Genomic DNA, 24,120 nt, shown 5'->3' with positions numbered 1-24,120 from the left:
GAGGAGAGTAGAGGGGAGTAGAGGGAAGGGGAGTAGTGGGGAGGAGAGTAGAGGAGAATGATTCACCTCCACCTTATTTGGATGTTTTTAAAATTAGTAAGGGGGAAGGGAGTAATTAGCCCTTCTCATTGTGTAATTTTGTTAATATAATAAAGGTAAATTAGGTAATTTACTTGGTCAATAGTTTATGTACTCTACTCCCCCTCTAAATCTCTCAAATTTGGGGGAATTAAAATTGGGGGGCTAGAGGGAGTCCAAACCCCTCCAAACCCCTCCCGCTCATTCTTTAAAAGACTTCCAAATAAGGTAATTGCATTACTCTCCCTCCCTCTACTCTACTCCCCCTCCTTTTTTAAACTTCCAAACATGCCATAAAGGTGAGCTATGAGAACAATCTGGCAGGCTCAAGACAAATTCTTACCCCACTCATTAGTCCTTTTTTATTTATTTATTTTATTTTTTATTTTTTTTTTGGAGAATAAACGGCTGACCCCTCATTACTCATTACTACTAAAAAGTCTACTACCCTCTCAAATCAACACGGGAGACGTTCATTTCAAATGATACAAAATCTAGTACCTGACCTAATATCATAAAGGGTCATCCCATAAACTCATGGTTTCATTACTTATGTTAAGTTGATAGGGATTCAAAAAATTAGATTCTCAATTTTACAATTGGAACGTTAATGAATGTCTGAATGTCTTAAAGGCATTACTTTATAAATTATTTTTAGAAACCTTTTATAAAAACAAGAAAAAAAAAAACTAACTTTTTTTTTAATAACTTTTTATATTTATCATAAAAGTGACCTCCTTTAAAATTGTCCATCAATAATCTAAGGTCACCTGTTAACCATATTAAAACCTTACAATTAACATTTTCTTGTTTAAATTTATAGGCATGATAATACCTTCCAGTACTTCCAATTACGAAACTTCAAGCCAGATATTATTTCAAGGACAACAACCAAATCTCTTTACGACATTCACTTATAGTGACTAGCTAGAAGGGGCGCAATGTCTAATCATGAATCTTATTTGCGATAAGTATCCAATTATAGAAAAGCACTTAACTATTTACTTAACAATGTTTCTCATAAAAAAAAAAAAAAACTATTTACTTAACAATATTTAAATTCACATCTAATTGTTACTGTTTTAACACATTTGTGAATTCAACAAGCTAAATTAACAAAATTCATATTCAGATATCTTTAAAAAAAAAAAAAAAAATCACAAAGTCAAAGCATAGCAAAATTTTTTGGTACCTTTGCCAGGGATATACACCACACCACTCCCTTGGCTGAAATTCACTCCCTGGTTATAACTCTGCAGCAACGTTTCATTAAGATTCGTAGCCAATGCAATCGATTCCAAAGTGTCCCCTGGCTGAAGCGGATAAGTAATAAACAAACCGTAATCCTTCGTAACCGATCTATTGCCACAGGAACATGTGACCGTGACATTCAACTTGGCATTGGTATCAGGTATATGATTGGGGTCATAGCTATTATAATTCTGCAACAACTGATAAGTGGTCAGATTTGCATACCAATCTTGAGCTACCTTCAAGTACGTATCCCCTGAATGAACCGTGTACTCAAACACGTGACCCAGAAACTCGCCGTGGATACAATCACATGGGAATGGAACATTGACTCTTACACCAGCGCTAACATTGTCTTGATTGGTTATCGTTTGCTTGTTGTAACTGACAATTGTTTTAGGGATGATGTTAAGGCTTGACTGCAAAACTTGAGCTATGAATGTGAGATTTGACCCCGACCACACGTAGTATGAAGCTAAAGCCAAATCACATCCTTTACTACACTTGGATTCAGCTATGGAAGTAAAAACTGAGACCAACAATAACATCAACACCAAAATTCCCAATTTGGGTTGCATCGAATTGGCAAGGTTGGAATCCTGATTTCTGAAATTTCAGCAAAATCAAGAGCTGAGATTTTGTCCTTTTTGTGATTGGGGAAGAAGAGAGAGAAATTGAGTTAGAATAGTTGGATTTTTTTGGGACAGTTTTGACTTTTTGAGATCTGGATTTGAAAGAAAGTGAGATAGTTGTGGATGGATGGCATTGGGTGTAAAGAGAGGATAAAAAAAGGGGTTGTTTAGATCAGGCACATTTAAGGAAGGTTAGTTGACAAAGAAAGAAGTGATCCCCAAACGCTGTCATTGTTGTCATGTTGAGAATAGCTTGAGAACCCAAACTCTGGAGTGACAAAGATTACCCGTCTCCCATTTGGAATATCTAATTTAGCTTTGTGCAAATTTTTTTTTAAAAAATTAAAACTTAAAAGTGTACTAAAATATATTTGTATTTAAAAAAAAAAATGTAAGAAAAATGAGGTTTTAAAAAATTGTAAAAAAAAAGAAAAAAGAAAAAAAAAAAGCCTACAAATCAATGCAAAATAGATTTGTCTCAGTTAGCTGCTGATGGTACACTCCTGCAGTTTTGAGTTGGGCTCAATATTTAAAAAAAAAAAAAAATTGTGAAGGTGTAGGCATTTGAAGTGTAATGTACTCGAATAATTCTATAGATACAGTAATCATTTACTTAATTTCACAACTCATTAATTTGTGCAATTGTGAGTGGTTAATGTAAAGTGGTAGGTCGCACAAGACATAAAAATAATATCAACTACTCATAATTGTATACGTGACTAAGTTCTGAAATTAGATTTGTTTGTTTGTAAGCAGATGCAAATTGGTTCCACTTGTCCAAGTTTGCTTTTCCAAGTTTGCTTTTATCATTGACATATTATGTGAATACCAAAAAGAAAGGAAAATTTGTTGCACTTTTCAATATTCAAAAAAAAAAAAAAAATTGAGGAGAAGTTTGTGTTAGAAATACTAAGAACTAAGAAGTGTTATACGTTGGAATTGAAAATTTAATGAATCTTATCCACACCATTTTTATTTTCAAATTATTTAGTAAGAAAAAGAAAATTATGTATTCAAAAGTTTAAAAAGACCAAAAACTTTGGGAATCCATTTTATAAACTCTTTTCTCTTATGAATTATCTTTTACTTTGATTTCTTTTTTCTTTTGGGTTCAATTCCACAACCTTCCTTTCAATTATATGTTCAAAGAGAAAGTTGAGTCAATAGGGAAAAAATTGGATGATTCTTGGAGATTGATTTTAATAAGGGATAGGCACATTGTATCCGTTTGGATACAAGTCTACGTTTTAATTCTGCGTTCCCCCCCCCCCCACTTTTTGAATTTTGTTTTATTGTGGACGACTATGGCATTTAAGAAAGAAATTTCAAGTTTCAAAAGGCATTATTTGAAACAAAAAAGGAGATAGTAATGGACCCAACTAAGGAAAAAAAATGCCAACCAAAACCTGGATTTAGTATAGATGTGATGGAGGTGGGAAACTTGAAAAGAAACCCAAACCTTCAAATTAATTCAGAAGGTTTCTTGGTGGAGCAGGTTGTTGTGTGAAGTTCAAGATGCCAAAAGGGAAAGAAGAATTGGTAGAGGTTTCATTTTTGTTAGTTGAGGAGACTTGCAAGAAGGAAAGATGCTATCAGAGGGCACCAATGGTGTGTCAGCCTAAGCTTCTCTGATGCTTAAGTTAAAGATTTGAACGAACCAAATAAGCTGAAATGACAAAAGTTTTAAGGTTGACTACCTCCCATAATTTCTTTATCTTTCCATATGATGTGTGATGGAATGAGTGGGAGTAATGGTGGCGATACTCTTGGGATTTGTTCCCATAATTGGAGAACGTGGATTGGTGGGAAGATCTCAGGGTGTGATGCCCAAGAGTTTCCATAATATGTTGGCACTAAAGCGTGATTGTTCTGAGGATTAGATGAATGAAATTTTATGTCGGACCACTAGCATTAACAGTGTATATATGTCGAGTGGGTTCCGATGAGTGTGCTCTCATCGGAACTTTTGTTGTCTAGAGGGTCAGACAAGTGACTAGAGAAGCTGGATGATTTGTATTGTGGGTCACCTGTGATATGGGTTGAGTGGCTCAAGGCACACGTTGAACGTGCTATACAGAGGGTTAAGGTCCTAATGTAGAGTATTCTAGAAAGAAGACTCTTATTTGTGTTGGACGAGAAGCTTTCTCATTGGTCTTTAGTTGTTAAGTAGAGGGGTCATAAATGTCATCTCTTTTGGAGGAGCATTGACACTTGTTGGATGAGGCCATTTGGGAGGGTCTTCCTTCTCAAATGGAGGGCACTGTGGTCATCCACAGGGTTAGACAACTCACTTTGGGTGGTGCTGTGATTTGGAGTTCTATATGTGGCAGTTGGTCGTCCATGGGGATGGACGACTACCTTTGTTCAATGTCGATGAAAGGCCGACTTGATGGTCATATTAGACAAATCTATTGTAGAATGTTGGGTAGTTGGTAGAGTAAGTTCAACATGCTCTTTAAAGCCACTTTCATTTCCATTTTGGAGAGCAAACCAAAAATTAGTTCCAGCAATCTCTCTAAAATGCGAAAAAAAAAAAAAAAAAAGTTGCCATAGTAGCTCTCTTTACCAAGAGAGCAGATGTAGACACTCCAAACCATTTTCACACCTTAAAAAAAATTCCACAACTAAATAAATCAGAATAAAAAATTTAGCACAACAAATTATAATATTTAGCTTTAGTCACTACAGCTACAAAGTACAAAACACAATCTTTCTCATAAAACTAATGAAATTAGAACCAAATAAGAAGGAAAAAAAAAAAAAAGAAAAAAGAAAAAGGAAAAGAAAAAAAAGAAGCCGATTTGACCCATCTAGGTTGATGTCGTTGGCGGTAGAGAGGAGGACAAGCAATTGTAGAGTTGGAGTAGATGAAACAGAAGACAAAGATGATGTGGCTTTTGCTCTCTCGAGTTTGCATGGTGACAATAGAGGACAAAGACGACACAACTCTCTCTCTCTCTCTCTCTCTCTCTNCCCACCCCTCCCCTCTCTTTTTTTTTTTTGGCTTCAGCCACAGTTGTTGACCAAGTTAGCAGTGAACAATGCACCCATGCATTGTTCATGGTCCCACAAACTTTATTTTTCAGCAACTTTTTATTAAAAATAGGTCCCATGGCACTATTCACTCATTTAAAAATCATTTTGCTACCGTGTTTTCAGTCTTCAGTTTTTAATTTCAACAAAATAAGTTCTATCCAAACGAAGTCATTTAATAAGGTAAGTTTATGAGGTTGAAAGTTGAAATTGATGTAGCTCCTCCTCTTAATTGTGGATTTATATTATCCCGGACATGACCGCCAAATGTATGAATAAGTTATAAATATGTGGGATTTAGTTAACTCAATTGGTGAATTTTTTTATGGTTAAATAAAGATCTAAGGTTTGAACCTTGCCTACACCGAAAATCATCTGGTGTTTTAGTCTAATGATAAAAACAATCATCATAGAGTTGATTCCATAAGTTTAAATTCTATCAGATCGATCAGAAAAAGTTACAAGGACTTGTTTGAATTTTGTTTTAGTTGTGGACGACTATGGCATTTAAGAAAGAAATTTCAAGTTTCAAAAGGCATTATTTGAAACAAAAAAGGAGATAGTAATGGACCCAACTAAGGAAAAAAAATGCCAACCAAAACCTGGATTTAGTATAGATGTGATGGAGGTGGGAAACTTGAAAAGAAACCCAAACCTTCAAATTAATTCAAGGTCTCTCTCTCTCTCTCTCTCTCTCTCTCTCTCTCTAGTTTGAAAGATCTCCTCTAGTCTTTGCTGTGTGTGTGTGTGTGTGTGTTTTTGTTTTTGTTTAAATGAGATCTAATACTTATGGTATGTGTTGGAGAAACGGGTTGCTATATTAATGAGAAAGGGGTGTGCACCGGAGAAAAAGGGTTAATGAAAAATTAGAAAGTGTAAAATAAGTGATACATTAGAAAGGTAATTTGATATGATTTTTCATTTTAGAAAAATTAGAAAGGGCTGATGATTAAGTAATGAATAATAAGAAACCAAATTCATTAAAAAAAATATTGATAATCCAGAAAAAAGTAAAATTAATGAATTATTTTAGAGGAAAGTGAATTAGCTAAATTCATTCCAAATCATATAGATTTGATAAATTTTAAATTACATAGAATTTTTTAAAGACTTTCCCAAGACTAACGGTAAATTTGATAAATTTCAAATGACAATTAAGCATGAAAATTAAAATTAAATCGTTAACAAAAAAGACTGTTTGAAAATTTGAAAATGTTACTGTTAGAAGTGTAGGGATAAAGAGCCCAAGAGCACATATTGGGCCGTGAGCCTTGTCCGAGGATGCTAAGTAGTTCGAGAATAGATAAACGATAGTGAAGACATAAGAGTCAGAACTCCACGAGCAAACTACGACTGAGAAGGTTAGGGAAGGTTGGTTGAGAAGGAATGTCTCCTTGGCTAAGCAAAACAGAGGTCAGAAGGTGTGGTCTGCCATCTAGAGCAACGTTCCGAGAGATTCTATTGATAAGGATACATATCATGAAAGCATAGGACAAAGGGAAGTTATGAAATATCTAAAAGAAATCTATTGCCACTGCATTGAATGCTCTACAACTAACTCTCTAGTCGCATTAATGTAAAAGTGATACTTGAACAGTAATTTTCAGCCTTACGGCTACTCCTAGAGACTTCAAGAATGTGCTGATAGGATAAGGATCAATGCCAACGACCTAGTCTACACGTGGAGGGTGGAGATGAAAGAAGGAAGATAGTATAAAAGAGAAAAAAGACCTTGAGGGAAGGGGATCGAGGAATTGAGAAAAAAACACTGTAACCACAAGAACTAAACTTGTAATCAAATTCAAAAGAAATATATACAAGAACTGATCTTCTCGGATTGTGCCGACGGCGATTTTCTTTGAATAAAACCAGTTTATCTTTGATTTCTTGTCATCTAGAGCTAATATAGTTGTTGTCTAACTTATTAGAGTCTAGTTTTCTAACTCATTCTCTACAAATTCATTGTATTGGGCTTTTTGGGCCTAAATCCTTTCACCCTTTGAGCTTAGGGATCAAAACGTGCCCTTACAAATACCTTCCAGCACTTCCAATATAGAGACTTCAAAACCATCAAATCTATTTATAACATTCATTTATAATGACTAACATTAACAATAGCAAGGGCGCACTTTGTAATCATTGATTTTATCTGCGAATAATGAAGTATCCAATTATAGAGAAAGTAGTAAAACTTGTTATCCTATTATTTAAATCCTAACAACAAAATCGACTTAAGAACAGGGTCGGCCCAACAAAATTTGGGGCTTAAGGCGAAAATTTTATATGAAGCATTTTTATATGTAAACATTAATTAAATAAAATTATATAATAATAATTAAATTAAGACTGATTTGATGTAAATACAGAAATTGTTGAATAATACTAACTAAACTAAGGTTAATTTCATATAGAAGATTGAATATCATTGTTGAACTATAAATTTAAACAAAAAGACTATGCAAAGTTAAGTAAAGTTGTAATCTAAATTTTAATTTTGTATATACTTTTTAAGAGAAATAGATAGATAGATATTATTTGGTGTGTGACTTAGTAGGAGATTAGTTTACCAAAATTAAGCTCCCAAACTATTAGAAGAGATTAGTCATCATTGATGATTTATCACATTTGCAATATTTTATCTTTTGAAACATTTTTGGGTTTCAATTAGTTTAAAATTTTATTGGTCTCTTATTTTGGAAGTCTTGATAGAAATGAAAAAGAAAAATACTAAAGATACTACAAAATGTTCACAATATAATGTAATAATAACTGTAATTAATGAATTTTAACAACTTAATTTTTTGTATTTGAATTACTTTTTTATGTGATTTGTGACATGTCAATTAAACCTATAATAAAATTTGTGATATTTTTAGCATCACTCTTAAAAAAAAAGGTACCAATTATTTAAAAAATGTTATATTTTAAAAATCTTTTGGACCTTTTACAAAGGAAAATGGGGCCTTTTTTTAGTAGAGAAATTTTATTTTGGTTGTGGGGCCTTAGGCCTAGGCCTTAGGCCGGCCCTGCTTAAGAAAAAAAAAAAAAAAACCAAGCAACAATTAAATTAATATCTAATTGTTACCATTTTAACACATTCCTGAATTCAATAAGCTCTATTGACAAAATCTCAATTCAGATATCTTAAAAAAAAAAAAAAAAAATGGTGAAGTCAAAGCATAGTAAACTTTTCACGTACCTTTGCCTGGCATATACACCAAGCCACTCCCTTGGTTGAAATTCACTCCTGGGTTGTAACTCTCCAGCCATGTCACATCAAGTCCCGTAGCGTCGGCAATCGATTCCACAGTGTCCTCTGGCCGAAGCGGGTACGTAATAAACAAACCGTAACCGTTCGAAACCAAGCGATTCCCGCACGAACAATTGACGCTGATTTTCAACGTGGCACCAACAGGTATATTATTGGTGGGATATTGGCTATTAGTCTGTTGCAAAAACTGATACATGGTCAAATTTGCATTGTAATCTTGAGCCACCTTCATATATGTGTCCCCTTTATTAACTGTGTAATTAAACTCATGACCCATGTTAGTGTATAGATAAATTAGCCTATTGGGCTTAGCCCAGTATATTACTTGTACTGCACTCATGTTACTTGTATTACACACGTACTTAGCCTATATAAGGCTCTCTTTTGTACATTATTTTACATACATCAATATATAGACTATTCAGTCATTCCCTCTCTCTTTATATTGTTAACATGGTATCAGAGCTATTGCTCTGACCTAGTGGTATTTTCCGGCGTTCTTCCGCTGCCCTCGCCTTCACCGGTAGCCACCATCAGAAGTGAGTTACCGCCGTCACACCCAACCACTACCTCTCGGATCTAGTCTATTTATCAATCAAATCGTCGAACCACAGATATGACGTGATAGATTAGACTTCCCCGATCAAAACCTAGCCAGAAACTGTCCCAAAGGAGCTCCCACGCGCCCTCACGCGCCGCCCCAAGATTTTTGGCTGTCGAAGACGCGCTACACGCGCCGCCGCGAAGCCTCACGCGCTCCTACGCGCCTGGCATACTTCCTTCACGCGCTTTCACGCGCCACGCGCCTGCATGCGCCCAATTCCTCTGTTTGCCACGTCAGCCCTAACACGTCATTGCCATGTCAGCATCACACGTCATCCAATGACGTCAGCAGACAGCACCGTTGACCATTGACTTTGACCGTTGACTGTTGTCTTTGACCAAAGTAAAAAATTTTCAACAGGACCTGTCTTGCTCAGTTTTTCGCATAGATTCCGATTTTGGGCTCCGTTTTTGCATTTGAGGTCTCTAAATCTCATTTTTTGGTCATTTTCTTCATTATGGCTCAACATAATGAACGAGACATCATACGTCCTATCACCATTATGTTGGATGGTCCCACTAGCTATCATGCATGGTCTCAGAATATAACTGTCTTTCTCAAGGGTTGTAAACTGTGGAGATATGTGACTGGTTCAATTCCTAAGCCAGTACCAAACCCTGAGTCCAAAGCCACAGCTGCTGAAGAATCTTCCAAGACTACAGTTACAATAGATGATTATGAAGAATGCCTAGAGGAATGGGAGAGTATTCAGAGTAAGATCTTGTCTTGGTTTATCAATACCTCTATTCCCTCAATTCATAATCTTCTTCCTCATCTTGAGACTGCTGAGGCTGCTTGGAAATTTTTGGCTGATCGCTATAATTGTACTAATGATTCAAGCTTGGAGTTCCACATTGAATCAAAACTTTATCAAATGCGTTAAGAGACAGATCAGTCTATTTCTGATTTTTATTCTTAGACTTCTACTATGTGAGAACAACTTTCTGCTGCAGATCCTCCATTAGTGTGTTCTAAGGACATTGAGCTTTTTGTCAAATATCGGGATCGCCGTAAATTTATACACTTCATAATGGGTTTGCGTGAGGATTTTGAGCCTACTAGGGCTTCTCTGCTTAGCCGGTCTCCTACTCCTTCTCTTGATGCTGCAGTCAAGGAGCTCATTTCTGAGGAAAACCGTTGGCCTACTCATCACATGTCATCATTTGATCATGTATTGGCTACACCATCTTCGCAACCTCCCATTGCTGCATTCACTGCTCCTCCTCAAATAAACTCTGGGCGTCCCACCTCTCAGTCTTCCAAAGGTACTCGCTGCGAGTTTTGTCGTGCTAAAGGCCATGACATCTCAGTTTGTCGCAAACTGCAGAAATTTATGCAAGAGCAGAATAGAGCTTCTCTTCCTTGGGCAGCTGCTGTATGTCCTCCGGATCCATCGGTTCCTACAGGTCCATCTTTGGCTTCCTCACTTACTATGGCTGATATTGAGGCAGTTGTTCAACAGGTTTTATCCCGCACTTCCACTGCCCTTTTTGTCACCTCAGGTAAACAACCTTGGTTTTTTGATACTGCATGTTGTAACCATATGACTCCTGATGAATCTCACTTTTCTGATATGGCACCTTTAGAACATCCAATCACCATTTACACTGCTGATGGAACTCCTATGCCTGTTAGTCATAAAGGAACAATCTCTTCTCCTTGTTTATCCCTTAGTGACACTTTTCATATCTCAAAGTTATCCCTCAATTTGCTTTCTGTTGGTCAACTTTGTGAATTAGGCGTAGATCTTCTATTTACTAATCATGGTGTGGATGGGTCAAGTGCTTGGGACAGGCCGTAAAGTTGGTCGCATGTTTGAGGTTCATGACTTGAAGATTCCTTCACAAGTTATTTCTGCAGCTGCTACCACTGCCACCTCCTCACCTGATCTATGGCATGCTCGTCTTGGTCATCCATCCTTATCTCGTCTTCAGTTGTTAGCTTCTCAAGGTCATTTAGGTTCAGTTCAGTTTCAAAAATTTGATTGTACTTCCTGTCATTTTGGCAAACAAACAAAATTACCTTTTAATAATAGTGACTCATTTTCTTCTGTACATTTTGATCTTATACATTCTGATATTTGGGGTCCTGCAGCTGTTCCTACTGAGGGGGGATCTAGATATTTTGTCATATTTGTAGATGATTTTTCTCGATATACTTGGATTTATCTGCTTCACCATAGGTCTGAACTTGTGTCTATTTACCAAAAATTTCATAAAATGATTGAAACACAGTTCAATCGCACCGTCAAAGTTTTTCGATCAGATAATACTCAAGAATATAATGATAAATCTTTCCTTCCTTTTTAGACAATCATGGTACACTTACTCAGCGGTCTTGTCCTTACACCTCTCAACAAAATAGTCGTACAGAACGAAAACATCGTCACATTCTTGATGTTGTTCGTACCCTTCTCATTTCTGCTTCTCTTTCTGAGCGCTTTTGGGGTGAGGCTGCACTCACAGCTGTATACACCATTAATCGTATCCTTTCACCAACTACACACAACAAATCACTATTTGAACTTCTCTATGGTCAAACTCCCGACTACTCCTCTCTTCGGGTTTTTGGTTGTGCTTGCTTTGTCTCTCTTCCTCCTCACGAACGAACAAAGCTCCAACCTCGTGCTCGTCTTTGTTGTTTCCTTGGTTATGGTGTATCTCAAAAGGGGTTTCGCTGCTATGATCCCATTTCTCATCGTCTTCATGTCTCTCGTCGTGTTGAGTTTTGGGAACATCGTCCTTTCACGAGTTTTCAGCAGTTTCCTACATCCTCTTCCTCTAAGTCCCCCATTTTTACTGATCTTTTCCTTCCTCTCTATCCTGAACTTGTGGAGGATTCTTCAACATCGGTTGCCTCTCCAGACGACTCATCTCCGGTTCTGTCCCCGGCATATGACCCGCCTGTCTTGGATTCTGTGGCACCACCCTCTCCTGAGTCTCCTGATGGTCCTGAACTTCGTCGTTCCACTCGGGTAAGCATTCCTCCCCCTTATCGCTCTGATACCATGTTAACAATATAAAGAGAGAGGGAATGACTGAATAGTCTGTATATTGATGTATGTAAAACAATGTACAAAAAAGAGCCTTATATAGGCTAGGTACGTGTGTAATACAAGTAACATGAGTGCAGTACAAGTAACAACCCAGAAACTCGCCGCGGATACAGTCACATGGGAATGGGACATTGGCTCTTATACCCTCTCGAACACTGTCTTTGTTGGGTATGGTTTGCTTGTTGTAGCTGACGATTACTTCGGCGTCAGACTGCAAAACTTCAGCTATGAATGTGAGATTTGAGTCCTTCCAGACGTAGTATGAAGCTAATGCCAAACTACATCCTTTGCTACATTTGGATTCAGCTATGGAACTAAAAACTGAGACCAACATTAACAACACTACCGCCAAAACTCCCAACGTGGGTTTCATCGTATTGGCAAAATTGGAGTCTTGATTTGTGAAAGCTTAGCAAAATCAAATTTTTGGTGATGGGGGGAAGAAGAAGGGAGAAATTGAGTTTAGCTGGATTTTTTGGACCCTTTTTTTACTTTCAAATTTAGGATCGGGTGATTCTCAAAAAAAAAAAAAAAAAAAAATACAGTTAGGATCTGGGTATTGGAGACAGGCGTGGATGGATGTTATTGGGTGTAAAGACTAAAGAGAGGATCAAGGAAGGTTCTTTGAATCAGACGCCTTAATTAGTCAAGGAAGGTTGGACAAAGACTGAGAACTCAAACGCCGTCTTTGTCGTCAAGTTCAATGGGAGTTAAAAGTGTAATGTTAACTGTTTCAAAATATATAGACTCTATTTGACACGAACTCTTCTGCTGCAGTTTATGCCATAACTTCGACGTTGAATGGTGAAGAAAGCATGATACTTACATGTGAAAAGTAGTTTATAGTTACTCACAAATCACAATTAGTCATATTAAAAAAATGATAAAAGTTGTAATACAAAAATGGTGGTTCTAAAAACACTTGTTTGAAAATTCATATTGGTTTCATTGGTCTAAGTTTGTTTATAGTATCTTAAGGAAATGAAAATTTAGAAATAAAAGAGGACACTTAAAATTATGTGGAAGGTAAATAAGGGTGCCGTTGCAGAAAATTTTAATGAATTGGGACTTGGTACAATTAGGCAGAAAAATTAAGGACCACTTTGCAAAAAATATTTGAAGTGTCCAGCCATGACACCTCTTGCTTCCCATCATAACACCATCAGCCTTCCCTCACAACACCTCATACTTCCCTATGCATGAAGGCAGAAGGCTCCCACCATATGACACCTAATTCACTTGCTGCCACCTCCTACTTGCCCATGCAACCATCTAATTTTGCAATCTATTGCTGCCCAATTCGTCCAGAATCTTACACTATAGCAGCCAACATTTTTTTATAGCTAAAACATGAATTGAATAGAAAAGAAAAGAGGCAAGTATTGTACTGGGCAGCACCTATACCTACAAATCGATATTTAGTTGAAATTGAGTTAAGTGAAAGTTTCATGATTTGATTATTCCTTAGCTATGTGTGTTCTTTGTTTTGTGATGAAGATTTATTCTATGAATAAGTGTATTTACTATTATTTCAATGAATTAAGCGGCCACCCTTAAGTGAATTTCGATTGGCATATGCTAAAGGAATGTTGGATTGAAGTCAAGAGCTCTGGCTATAGAGAAAATATGATGGCGTTTTCTCTCTGCTATAGAGTTATTTTTTGGAGCGTAAACTAACTCTTTTGATGTAAAAATTCCATGAGAATTATAGAAATAAATCTTACAAAAATCTGGTCCATTGTCTGATATAATGGATTTTATGCTAACTCTGAATTGAGTTTGCACCATGGTATAGAAAGAAACCAAAGAGGTCTAACCTCTGATTTTGTTTTCTTGAGAAAAGCCCAAGTAGATTTTGTGGTATCATTAACAACTGTCTAAAAATATTTATATCCTTCATGAGTAGGAACAGAATATGACCCCATACAGGTTAAAATAACTTGATTCAAGATCCACAAAACCGAATGAGCAAAGGATCTTTAACTCTTTCTAGAATCACTTGCATATATATATATATATATATATTTGTTATAATATAGAGGAAATGACAATCTTCTTTGTTTTTCCGACAATGATTTGGAAAAGGCAGGCAAATACCATTTAAAGTAAATACCTCATGTGGAAAAGCATAAGGATTTGCTAGGTGACGCATTCTATACAAAGAGGAAATGACAATCTTATTTGTTTTTCCAAAGGACAAACATTACAAGTGTCTTTACAATGATTTGAAAAAGGCAGGTAAATACCATTTAAATGTAAATACCTCATGTGGGAAAGCATGAGGATCTATTAAGTGACGTATTCTATACAAAGAGTATTAAAATATTCTCAAGTGTCATTTTAAAGATAAAAACCAATTAAATATTGAATTTTTGTTTCATTTAGTTCAATGTTCCAAGACTTTTTTTTTTTTTTGTTGAGAAACAAGACTTTTCTAATTAAAGAATAAATATTCTTTGTATCATTTGGTTCAATGTTTTAAGATATTGCATCCCTCACACATACACACAAATCTCTTTGCATTTTAATTTACCATTTTCACTTCTTGCACTTCTATCCCTTTATATATACCTACCCGTAGCCCTTCATGTCATCCATGATTTTGAAACCTAAACCATTTAATGAACTGGAAAATGGAGAGGTTCAAGATTTTTGAGGTTGGACAGAAATTAAACCGAGGTCAAACCGTGATGTGTCATTTAATTTTTTAATATATTTGATACTTAAATTAGTTTATATTTATTAATTTTTCATTCTTGACCAATAAGATGTGTGTGGCCTAATGGTTTGCATGCTGAACATGTTATTTCACTTGCTGAGAGGAAGAAGTCTTGGTAGTAGCATATTTTCATCAATTTTTACCAAAATAATGACATGGATGAACTGAGTTCTTATAGAACCGGTTCCCGATTTAACCCAGTCAGACCGGCCAGTTCGGACAACACCTACCTAGCTCTAATTTTATGTCTTATCTGATTCTAACTTGTATAAGTTGGCTACAACCATGGAAAAGGGGTTTGCATTTTATATTGAGTGATGACAACGGCAATTATGATTTTGATATTAAGGTTGGACATTGTGAACTTGTGGATTTTATAAATGATGTGATTGACTGTAAGTGATTAAGATGTGTGTGTGTGTGTGTGTGTGTGTTTTTTTTTTTTTTTTTTTTTTGAATTAAGGAAAAGAGAAAGACACATTCTATTTCTCTATCAACTGTTATTCTATAATATTCCTCCAAAGTTGTTTTTGTTTTTTTCCTCATTACTTCAATTTAATAATTATAATGGACGTGTTTACAATTTATAATTGTTGCTTTTTATGATGAGCTCATTACTAATAAAGTTTTATAACAATTATCTCCAAAACTATCTTACATAAAATATTACAATATTATCCGTGTGATTAGTAGTATATTTTCATCAATTATTACCAAAATAATGACATGGATGAACTAAGTTCTTATAGAACTGGTTCCCGATTTAACCCAATCAGACCGGCCAGTTCGGACAACACTTACCTAGCTCTAATATTATGTTTCATCTGATTTTAACCTGTATAAGCTGGCTACGACCACGAAAAAAGGGTTTGCATTTTGTATTGAGTGATGACAACGACAACTACAATTTTGATATTAAGGTTGGACATTGTGAACTTGTGGATTTTGTAAATGATGTGATTGGCTGTAGGTGATTTAAGATGTGTGGTTTTTTTTTTTTTTTTTTTTTTTTTTTTGAATTAAGGAAAAGAGAAAGACACATTCTATTTCTCTATCAACTTTTATTCTATAGTATTCCTCCAAAGTTGTTTTTGTTTTTCTCCTCATTACTTCAATTGAATAATTATAATGGACGTGTCTACAATTTATAATTGTTGTTTTTTATGATGAACTTATTACTAATAAAGTTTTATAACAATTATGCTATAATACATATACAACATTCTCCAAAACCATCTTATATAAAATATTACAATATTATCCGTGCGATTAGTAGCATATTTTCATCAATTTTTACCAAAATAATGAAATGGTTGAACTGAGTTCTTATTGAACCGGTTCTCGATTTAACCCAGTCAGACCAGCCAGTTCGGACAACACTTACCTAGCTCTAATATTATGTCTCATCTGATTCTAACCCATATAAGTTGGCTACAACCATGGAAAAGGGGTTTGCATTTTATATTGAGTGATGACAACGGCAATTACGATTTTGATATTAAGGTTGGACATTGTGAACTTGTGGATTTTGTAAATGATGTGATTGATTGTAGGTGATTAAGATGTGTGTGTGTGTGTGTGTGTGTGTTTTTTTTTTTTTTTGAATTAAGGAAAAGAGAAAGACACATTCTATTTCTCTATCAACTTTTATTCTATAATATTCCTCCAAAGTTGTTTTTGTTTTTTTCCTCATTATTTCAATTGAATTATTACAATGGACATGTCTACAATTTATAATTGTTGCTTTTTATGATAAACTCATTACTAATAAAGTTTTATAACAATTATGCTATAATACATATACAACATTCTCCAAAACCATTTTATATAAAATATTACAATATTATCCGTGCATCGCACGGATAACTTACTAGTTTTATTTAAAGAAGGATGTCCTAATTTGTAATGCTGCACTTTGGACATATCACAGATAGAATTTACAATGGAATATTGAAAGGAATTAGCTAGATTCGAATTGGAAAGATATTCAGTCAAGGAAGAGGGAATTATGGCTTTGTAAGAGGATCTTTGCAACAAATACAATCCATTGTGCACTTCACCTACTCCAATTGTCCTCCAACAAGAAAGGTTCTTTAAAAAGCAAAATTGGGACAAGAATACAAGGAAGTATGGTTATTTCTGTGTAATTTCGTTAACAGAAAACAAGTTGAATTAAAAAAAAGTTAAAAATAAATGTGCTGAGATTCTAATTGAACCTATGTGTGTGACTTGGGTAATTTATCCATTAGGCAATTCAACAACACATAGAGTAATGGAAATAATTATGGTTAACAAGGTCATAGAGCAAACAATGTGATCAATGACAGCTGAATCTAGAGCCCGAGTATTATTTTCAAATGCAGTTCAATTTACGACTTTAGCACTAGAAATGGAATGCCTAAGATCAAAGGAATGTTTAGGTAATAGTTGATTACTTGCGTGGGTTTCAGTTAACTCAACTAGTAAAGTTTCTAATGGTTAAATAAGAGATCTGAGATTCTATCAATGCCTACACCAAAAACCAACTGGTGTATTGGTCTGATGTTAAATGGCAATTATCAGGAGCAATGCCATAAGTTGAAACAATACCTCTCAAAAAAAAAAAAAAAAAAAATTGATTACTTGCTAAAGGAGTGGATTGGTGTGAAATGGACTGATGTGGATTGAAAGAGACATTGTTTTCCATGGTCACAATTGTTGCTTGAATCTCATGATCATAGCAGGAATCTTCTTGTATTGTTATGGTGTAAAAGGAAATTGTTTCTTATTTGTACTAACTACAAAATTCGAGGAAAAATCTTGGCTTTACACTTGATTGGCCATTGGATTCTTCCATTTAGACTTATAACCATGAGGATATCCATGGATCTTGTAGCATTTATCGATGATATGTCCAGTGATTCCACAATGACTACACACAAGCCTTGCTTTCCCTTTGTTTTTGGAGTTCCTTGCACCAAAATTCCCAATTTTTGTAGCAAGGTTAGTGGATTCAACAAAATATCTAGTTGAATGTCCAATTGATCCCTGTCTTTATTCTTGTGAAGAGATGGAAATGGATCTATTAGCTAGAAGAACTTGCCCTCAGATCTGATCAGAGGAATCGTTGAGACCTAAGTAATTGTAAGACCGATTCTTGCTGCAGAAGAACAGTGATCCCGAAGTTATGAATTTCATCCCAGAGGATCGTCAATTGAGTGAAGAAAAATCACTCACAAAAACTTCACCTCGTGAAATGCTAGCAAGGACTTTCTGTAACTGGAATGCTCTTAGTCCATTCCCTTGAGAAAAAATCTATCTAAGATTGTTACAAACCTCAAGAGCAGTATTGCAATAAACTAGACTCATTTCGATCCTTGGTGAGACATAATTGAGAATCCAAATGCAACTATATTGTTGCAACGTGTCTAGGCTTGCACCATAGTTGTATTCTCCACAGAGGGTGAGAAACATCAATTGTTGGCGTTGACGTCATTGAAATGGTTTGTGTCAACTCACAGCTCTGATACCATATCGAATTGCAGAGAAGTTCTCAATTGTATTAATTTAATTGATTCAATCTGTACAGCTCCTCTATGTTTGAGTATAATAGAAAATAAAGGCTAGGAGAAAAAAAACTAACTCCTAACAGATTATCTCCTAAATCAGTTACATTGACATCCAATCATACAGGGACACCTGGACTTAGTTAATCCCATGTTGTTAATTGTTACAATAAAATGAAGATCAAAGTTTAGTTACAAAATTGGTTGTAGCCTTATGCTATAAACTCACTCAATGAAATAAATATTATTGCATATTTTGAAAATCTAACCATTAAATTACATGTTCTCTACGTTCTTAATACATATGTCAATTTTTATGTCAATCAGATATTATTCATTATATAATCTATAATTTTATATTTTATACATAATTTTAAATTATAAAAACTTGCAATTTAAAAATTTATTGATGACATAGCTATTGATCTTTAATTTTTTTGAAATTTTGCAAACATGTAGGATATAAGAAGAAGATGTAATCCAATGATGAATTTGTAAAAATTTACCTTTAATAAAAAGATATTGAGTGAGTTTGTAACCTAAGGTTACAATTAATTTTGTAGCTAAACTTTGTTCCAAAATGAATAGGAAGGAAATACATGACTTGCAGTCTAGAGTAGACCACAACAAGCATACGACTGTCGTTTAAGCAGTCTGTTGAATCTTCAGCAATTTGCAATTTAGCCTTAGCATTTTGAAAAAAGGGTGAGATTACATTTGCATAAAATCTGGCTGCACTTGGCAACTTATCAAAAAAGTAAAGTTAATTATTCATAATGTAACTGCTCTATTAATGTTGGAAGGAAAGACGAGAGATACAATAGATCAATGGAGGAGATATGGTAATTGAGGATGGCTGATAAAATTGTAGCCATTGTAATGGATCATATTGTCCAGGGCTAAGTAGAGTTGAACGCGGTTTTGTTTTGCATTTTGGGTTCTTCCTCAGTATCTTCTTGATAATTTATTTCCTGCATAAGGTAAGCAGTCTTGTTTTAATTGACGCTATTGTAATCATATATGCATGAATAATGCTATAGACAAACTATTTTATAATATTTTTACAAACTGTTAATGTGATTAGCTTTTTATTGGTTTTCATTTTGGCCTATTATTAACATCATTTTTTTTTTATTTACCAATAACTACTCACCACATCAGTAGTTTGTAATTTTTTTTGTAAAAAAATTTATATCTCTAGCATTATTCTATATGCATTTAGATCGACATCAAAATTAGGAAGTTAGAACAAGGAAACATGTTATATTAACCTTGAATGAGTGTGAAGGAATATCGTTTTGAAGCAAAGAAATGAGTGGGTCTTGACTATTAAGTCCACTAGTTGCAGACCCACGCGATGTGTGGGAATATAAATATTATGTAATGAGGTGTTATATATAAAAAATAACTATTATTTTAAGTATTGTTTATTTTTTAAGAATATTTCTACAAGTATTTTTTTTAATCTTTTTATCTCTACAAATATATCATTTTATTTTTTTATTTTTGTGTGTTTGATTAATATTTTTTTTAAGGTGAACCATATTTTTCTAACTTTTATTGTAGTGTATTATATTTGCCTAATATACAACTAAACTTTATAAGTTTCAAATTTCTGATTCAAATTTCTCATCTCTTAAGGAATAAGAAAATTATCATAATAATAAAAAATCACATAACAGAAATACAATGTCATCTTAGCCAAAATTAAAATGAAACTAAAGGAATAAAGAAAATAGACTTTATAATAATTTATTATTCAAACACTTAGTAGGCATATTCAAATTCCTATTTCCAAAAGAAACTAAGTATTAACCCAAACTAAAATTCAACTAAAGCTATTAAAGGGAAAGAGAAGACTTTCCAATGGGAAATTAGGGGGAAAAAACACAATACCAAAACACATATTAAAAAGAAAAAAGAAAAAAGAGCAATCAACCTTAATTAGATGTATAAGAAAGAACAAAAATCTACCAAAAGAAAGTAGAGAGGGAGAGAGAGAGAGTACTCATAGTTTTGTGGCGGAAAAATATGGACTGAATTGAGAAAATGATATCAAATTTATACAAAATAAAATGGAGAGAAAAAGAGTCAAAATATTAGAAAGAGGAAGAAAGTGTAACGGAAAAGTAAAGAGTAGTGAGGAGATTAAGAGATAAAAAGGAAGGGAAAATGTTGGAAGAAGTGCAGACTCGCATGTTACGCGTGATAATTTATTATTATTATTATTTATTTTTTTAAGCAATTTGCACTAAGGCTAAAAAAAAAAAAAAAAGAAGAAGTATATATAAGGTTTTTATTAACTTAAAAATAATGAAAAACCAATTGACTACTCCATAAATCACACATTACACAACATTCAATCCTAAGAAACTTATAAAATTATGATTAAAAAAAAAAAAACAACAACAACAACTACTACTACTACTTATAAATTACAACCCAATTCCATCATACAACTACGCAATCAAAAAAATGAACTACAACATGAATTACCTTTCAAACTATTGCTTGAAATTCTCATAATTGTTGGAAGAATTTAAATTCAAATAAATAAAATTTTCTTCATAAAATGTCATCATGAAATGTTACAATGCACAAAAGGAAAATAAATAATTGCTAATTCATCTTAATAATATTTTTAAATAAAATTTAATATTAAAAAATAATACAATTTTTCCTCAGGAATTTGAAAGGTAAGTTAGTGAAAATATTCACATTTTAATAAAAGCTATTTATAACCTTTTTTGTATCATTAAAAAAAAATATAGAATTTGTGAATCATTCTTTTAGTTTTAAACAAACTTTCTCAAACCTAATTTGTTCAGATTTTTTTGCAATTTAACATCATTTTGTTAACAATTTCGTTAGTTATCATGTTTCCGAAACTATTTAAGAAACTAGTATCTCAAGTTTCTAAGAGTTCAGTGAAGAAACTCGAGTCCTTGACTCGAGTTCCATGAGGTGGCAAAGCTAAAGTGGAATAAAAATTCATGTGGAACTCGAGTCTCTAAGACTTGAGTTCCACCAAAGAAAACCAAAAGAAGAAATAAAAAAACATGGGTATCTTCTTCTTCTTCTTTGAGCCTTTTCCTCTCCCTCTGAAAAAGATCCACGAGTTCCTACAAAAGACCAAAGAAACAACAAAAACAAGAACATGAAGCAAGAGATCAAAACAGAAACCATGAACACCCAAAGAGATCAAAAACAAAAACACGAAGCAACAAACCCAAAGAGATCAAAAACACAAACCACGAAGAAGGCTCCAAGAATCGGCTCAAACTGAACCCAAGTGGCAAATGCTCCAAGTGAAGGTTTTCCTCTAATTCCTTAATTTTCTTCTCCTTCTTTGATCAATTGCATGAATTAGATTTGTTATTTGTGTAGAGCAGGAACTCGAGTCTTTTTAGACTCGAGTTCCACGTGGATTTTATTCCACCTCAGCTTTGCCAGCACATGGAACTTGAGGCTCTAAGATTCGAGTTGCTATAGTGAACTTAAGTCTAAAAAATTCGAGATATTAGTTTGCTAATAAGTTTGGAAACGATGCTAACTAATGAATATGTTTGAAAATGTGTATAATATGGAAAATTTGGCCAATTTGCTCTACCCTACAATCCAAAAGGTGGTTCATGATGAATGTAACTCTTTTTTTTTTTATACAAAAAATAGATTTTGTATTGATTGTATTCATCTGTTCATATTGTTCCTATAATATTTTCTGATGTAAAATATTTTAAAATAAGAAGATTATATGGTTGACTATGTTGTTAACCATTGTTAACCTTTGTTATCATTATTCACAAAGTATTTTCACAATTGTTAACATTATAAGAATTTTTGTATAATATAGTTTTCTCCTTAAGATAATTAGATTGTCTTTTCCAATTAATTTTTATTTTCTATTATTAATTAATTTTAACATTATTATTGTTACTCCAATTTAGCCATATTAGCTGCAATGTCATTATCCTTTTTCTTTCCAATTTTTCCTAATTTTTAAACACTTACTCACTTTAGGTGAATTAAAACTCCAATATATATAATAGTCAAAATATCATCTCTTTCTTCTTTTTAACTCTTCTTATTATTAATTTCTTAACGTATTATTACACTTTCTTCAATTTCTCTCCTTGTTTTTACCTTTTCATCTCCCAATATGTGTTCCCACCTACACCAAAAACTAACTATCTTTTTTTTTTTTTTTTGAGGTGTCTTGATTTGATGATAAAGAATTATCATCAAGAGTGGACACCATAAGTTGAAACTCTCTTAAAAAAAAAAAAAAAACTCACAATATATATAGTTTATTCTTTAAAATTTAGTAAAGACAATTTGTTCTCCTTAAAAATTGAACTACTTTTAAATTTTTTTATTATTTATTTATTTATTTTTATCTCTTTATCACTAAAAATATATCATTCTATTATTTTGGATGTTCTTTTTTTTTTTTTTTAATTTTTTAATTTTTTTTTATAAACTTTAATGTGTTTGATTAATATTATTATTTTTTGAAGTGATTTATGTTCTTCCTAAATTATCAATTAATATTTTTTGGCTACCCAACCATGGTGGATGGGGTAAGTGATTTATGTTCTCAAACTTTTGTTATAGTGTGTTATGTCCTTTTTTTTTTTTTTTTTTTTTTAAGATAAAATTTCTACTCTAACCTAATCTAAGTGTATATGTGTGTGAAGCTCTCTCCTAGAGACTTGAATACCGGCCCATGTCCCCTACACCTCACAAGCATTTATACTTGTGAAGTGATCACTGCACCAAGGGTGCACGGTGGTATAGTGTGTTATGTCTTTCTTTTTGTAAAACTAAACTCTTTTAAGTTTTAAATTAATTATTTCAATTTCTCATTCTTTTACAGATATTATTATGATAATCAAATCTCATTACAAATTTATAAACTTTCAGACTCTTAACAGATGACTGGGAACAAGAATAGGGTCAGCAGTCAGCTATTGCAAAACCTATATTTGGTTTAGCCCCAAGGGGCTGGAATTATGTTCCTAGCATGGAGATTGATTCCGTCTATAAAAGAAATAATTGAAGTGATGCAGAGGATGCTATTATTGAAATGGCTTAATAATACTCACAGAAAGAAAAACCCTGACGTTTAAAGATATTGCACTATCTGCATTCTACCTTTCTGAACATTAGATTGAGGAGAGCTTGATTTTCATAAAAGGAGCCAACCTCCAAATCCTCAGCTGTCGATGAAAGTATAATCAAGGCAACCACAATAGATCTCATGCTCGGACGTAGTCGCGTATCCTTTTGCGTGCATGCGTTGGCAAGCTGCGCCACCTACAATCAAACACCTCTATTGAATCATTGGAAATGAAATTAATCACAAAAAAGTACTTAATGGTTTTTGTGTGAGAATTGTTTCACCGTCCCGACTGAGTCGAGGGGGTAGTCATCTCCAAGACGAGGATCAACTACTTTGCGCAAGTCATCTCTGGGATCAGGTTGATTAAATACATCCTCAAACTGTGAAACACAACAAATAAAATAAATATATGTCCAAGCTTGATTTCTTTGAAATTGGTTTTAGACAGGAGTAAGCCTAATAAAAGCTTCATATCAAGCTGTTTAATTAGAGGGATCGATGGAAAGAAGATTACTAAAGCGACAAGGCTCTTAGATTCAGAAGTGGAATCATATGCCTTGAAAACAGCTTCCTTGGCAGAAATAAGCTCATAAAGGACAACACCAATAGCATATACATCTACTTTGGGAGAAACATCTCCATACTGAGCATATCTGCAAAGAAGGTAGAAAATAATCCAATTTTTACTGAAATTGTAGCTAAAGTTTTTCCTCCCATATTAGGAAGGAGTCCCTGGGATCAGTAAACAATGAGTAGCGAACTCATCTTTGTGAAATCCATTTCCAAGGAGAACATCAGCGACCAGAAGAA

At 33.8% G+C, this 24,120-nt stretch overlaps 1 protein-coding gene across 1 annotated transcript; it reads right to left on the bottom strand.

The window, feature by feature from the left end:
- Window positions 1-20,986: 20,986 nt before the first annotated feature.
- Window positions 20,987-24,028, bottom strand: LOC136063171 (chitin elicitor receptor kinase 1-like; the record flags this gene model as incomplete). Its single annotated transcript, XM_065763152.1, has 4 exons — window positions 20,987-21,310; window positions 23,343-23,504; window positions 23,592-23,690; window positions 23,825-24,028. Coding segments are annotated over 4 exons (663 nt in total), but the record flags the coding sequence as incomplete, so codon positions are not given.
- Between the last annotated feature and the right edge of the window lie 92 nt (window positions 24,029-24,120).

Source organism: Quercus suber, unplaced genomic scaffold (assembly GCF_002906115.3).
Source record: "Quercus suber isolate HL8 unplaced genomic scaffold, Cork oak 2.0 scaffold_494, whole genome shotgun sequence".
Lineage (NCBI taxonomy): Eukaryota > Viridiplantae > Streptophyta > Magnoliopsida > Fagales > Fagaceae > Quercus > Quercus suber.
The sequence above is the reverse complement of the archived record's forward strand: the minus strand, read 5'-3'. Positions and strand labels throughout refer to the sequence as shown.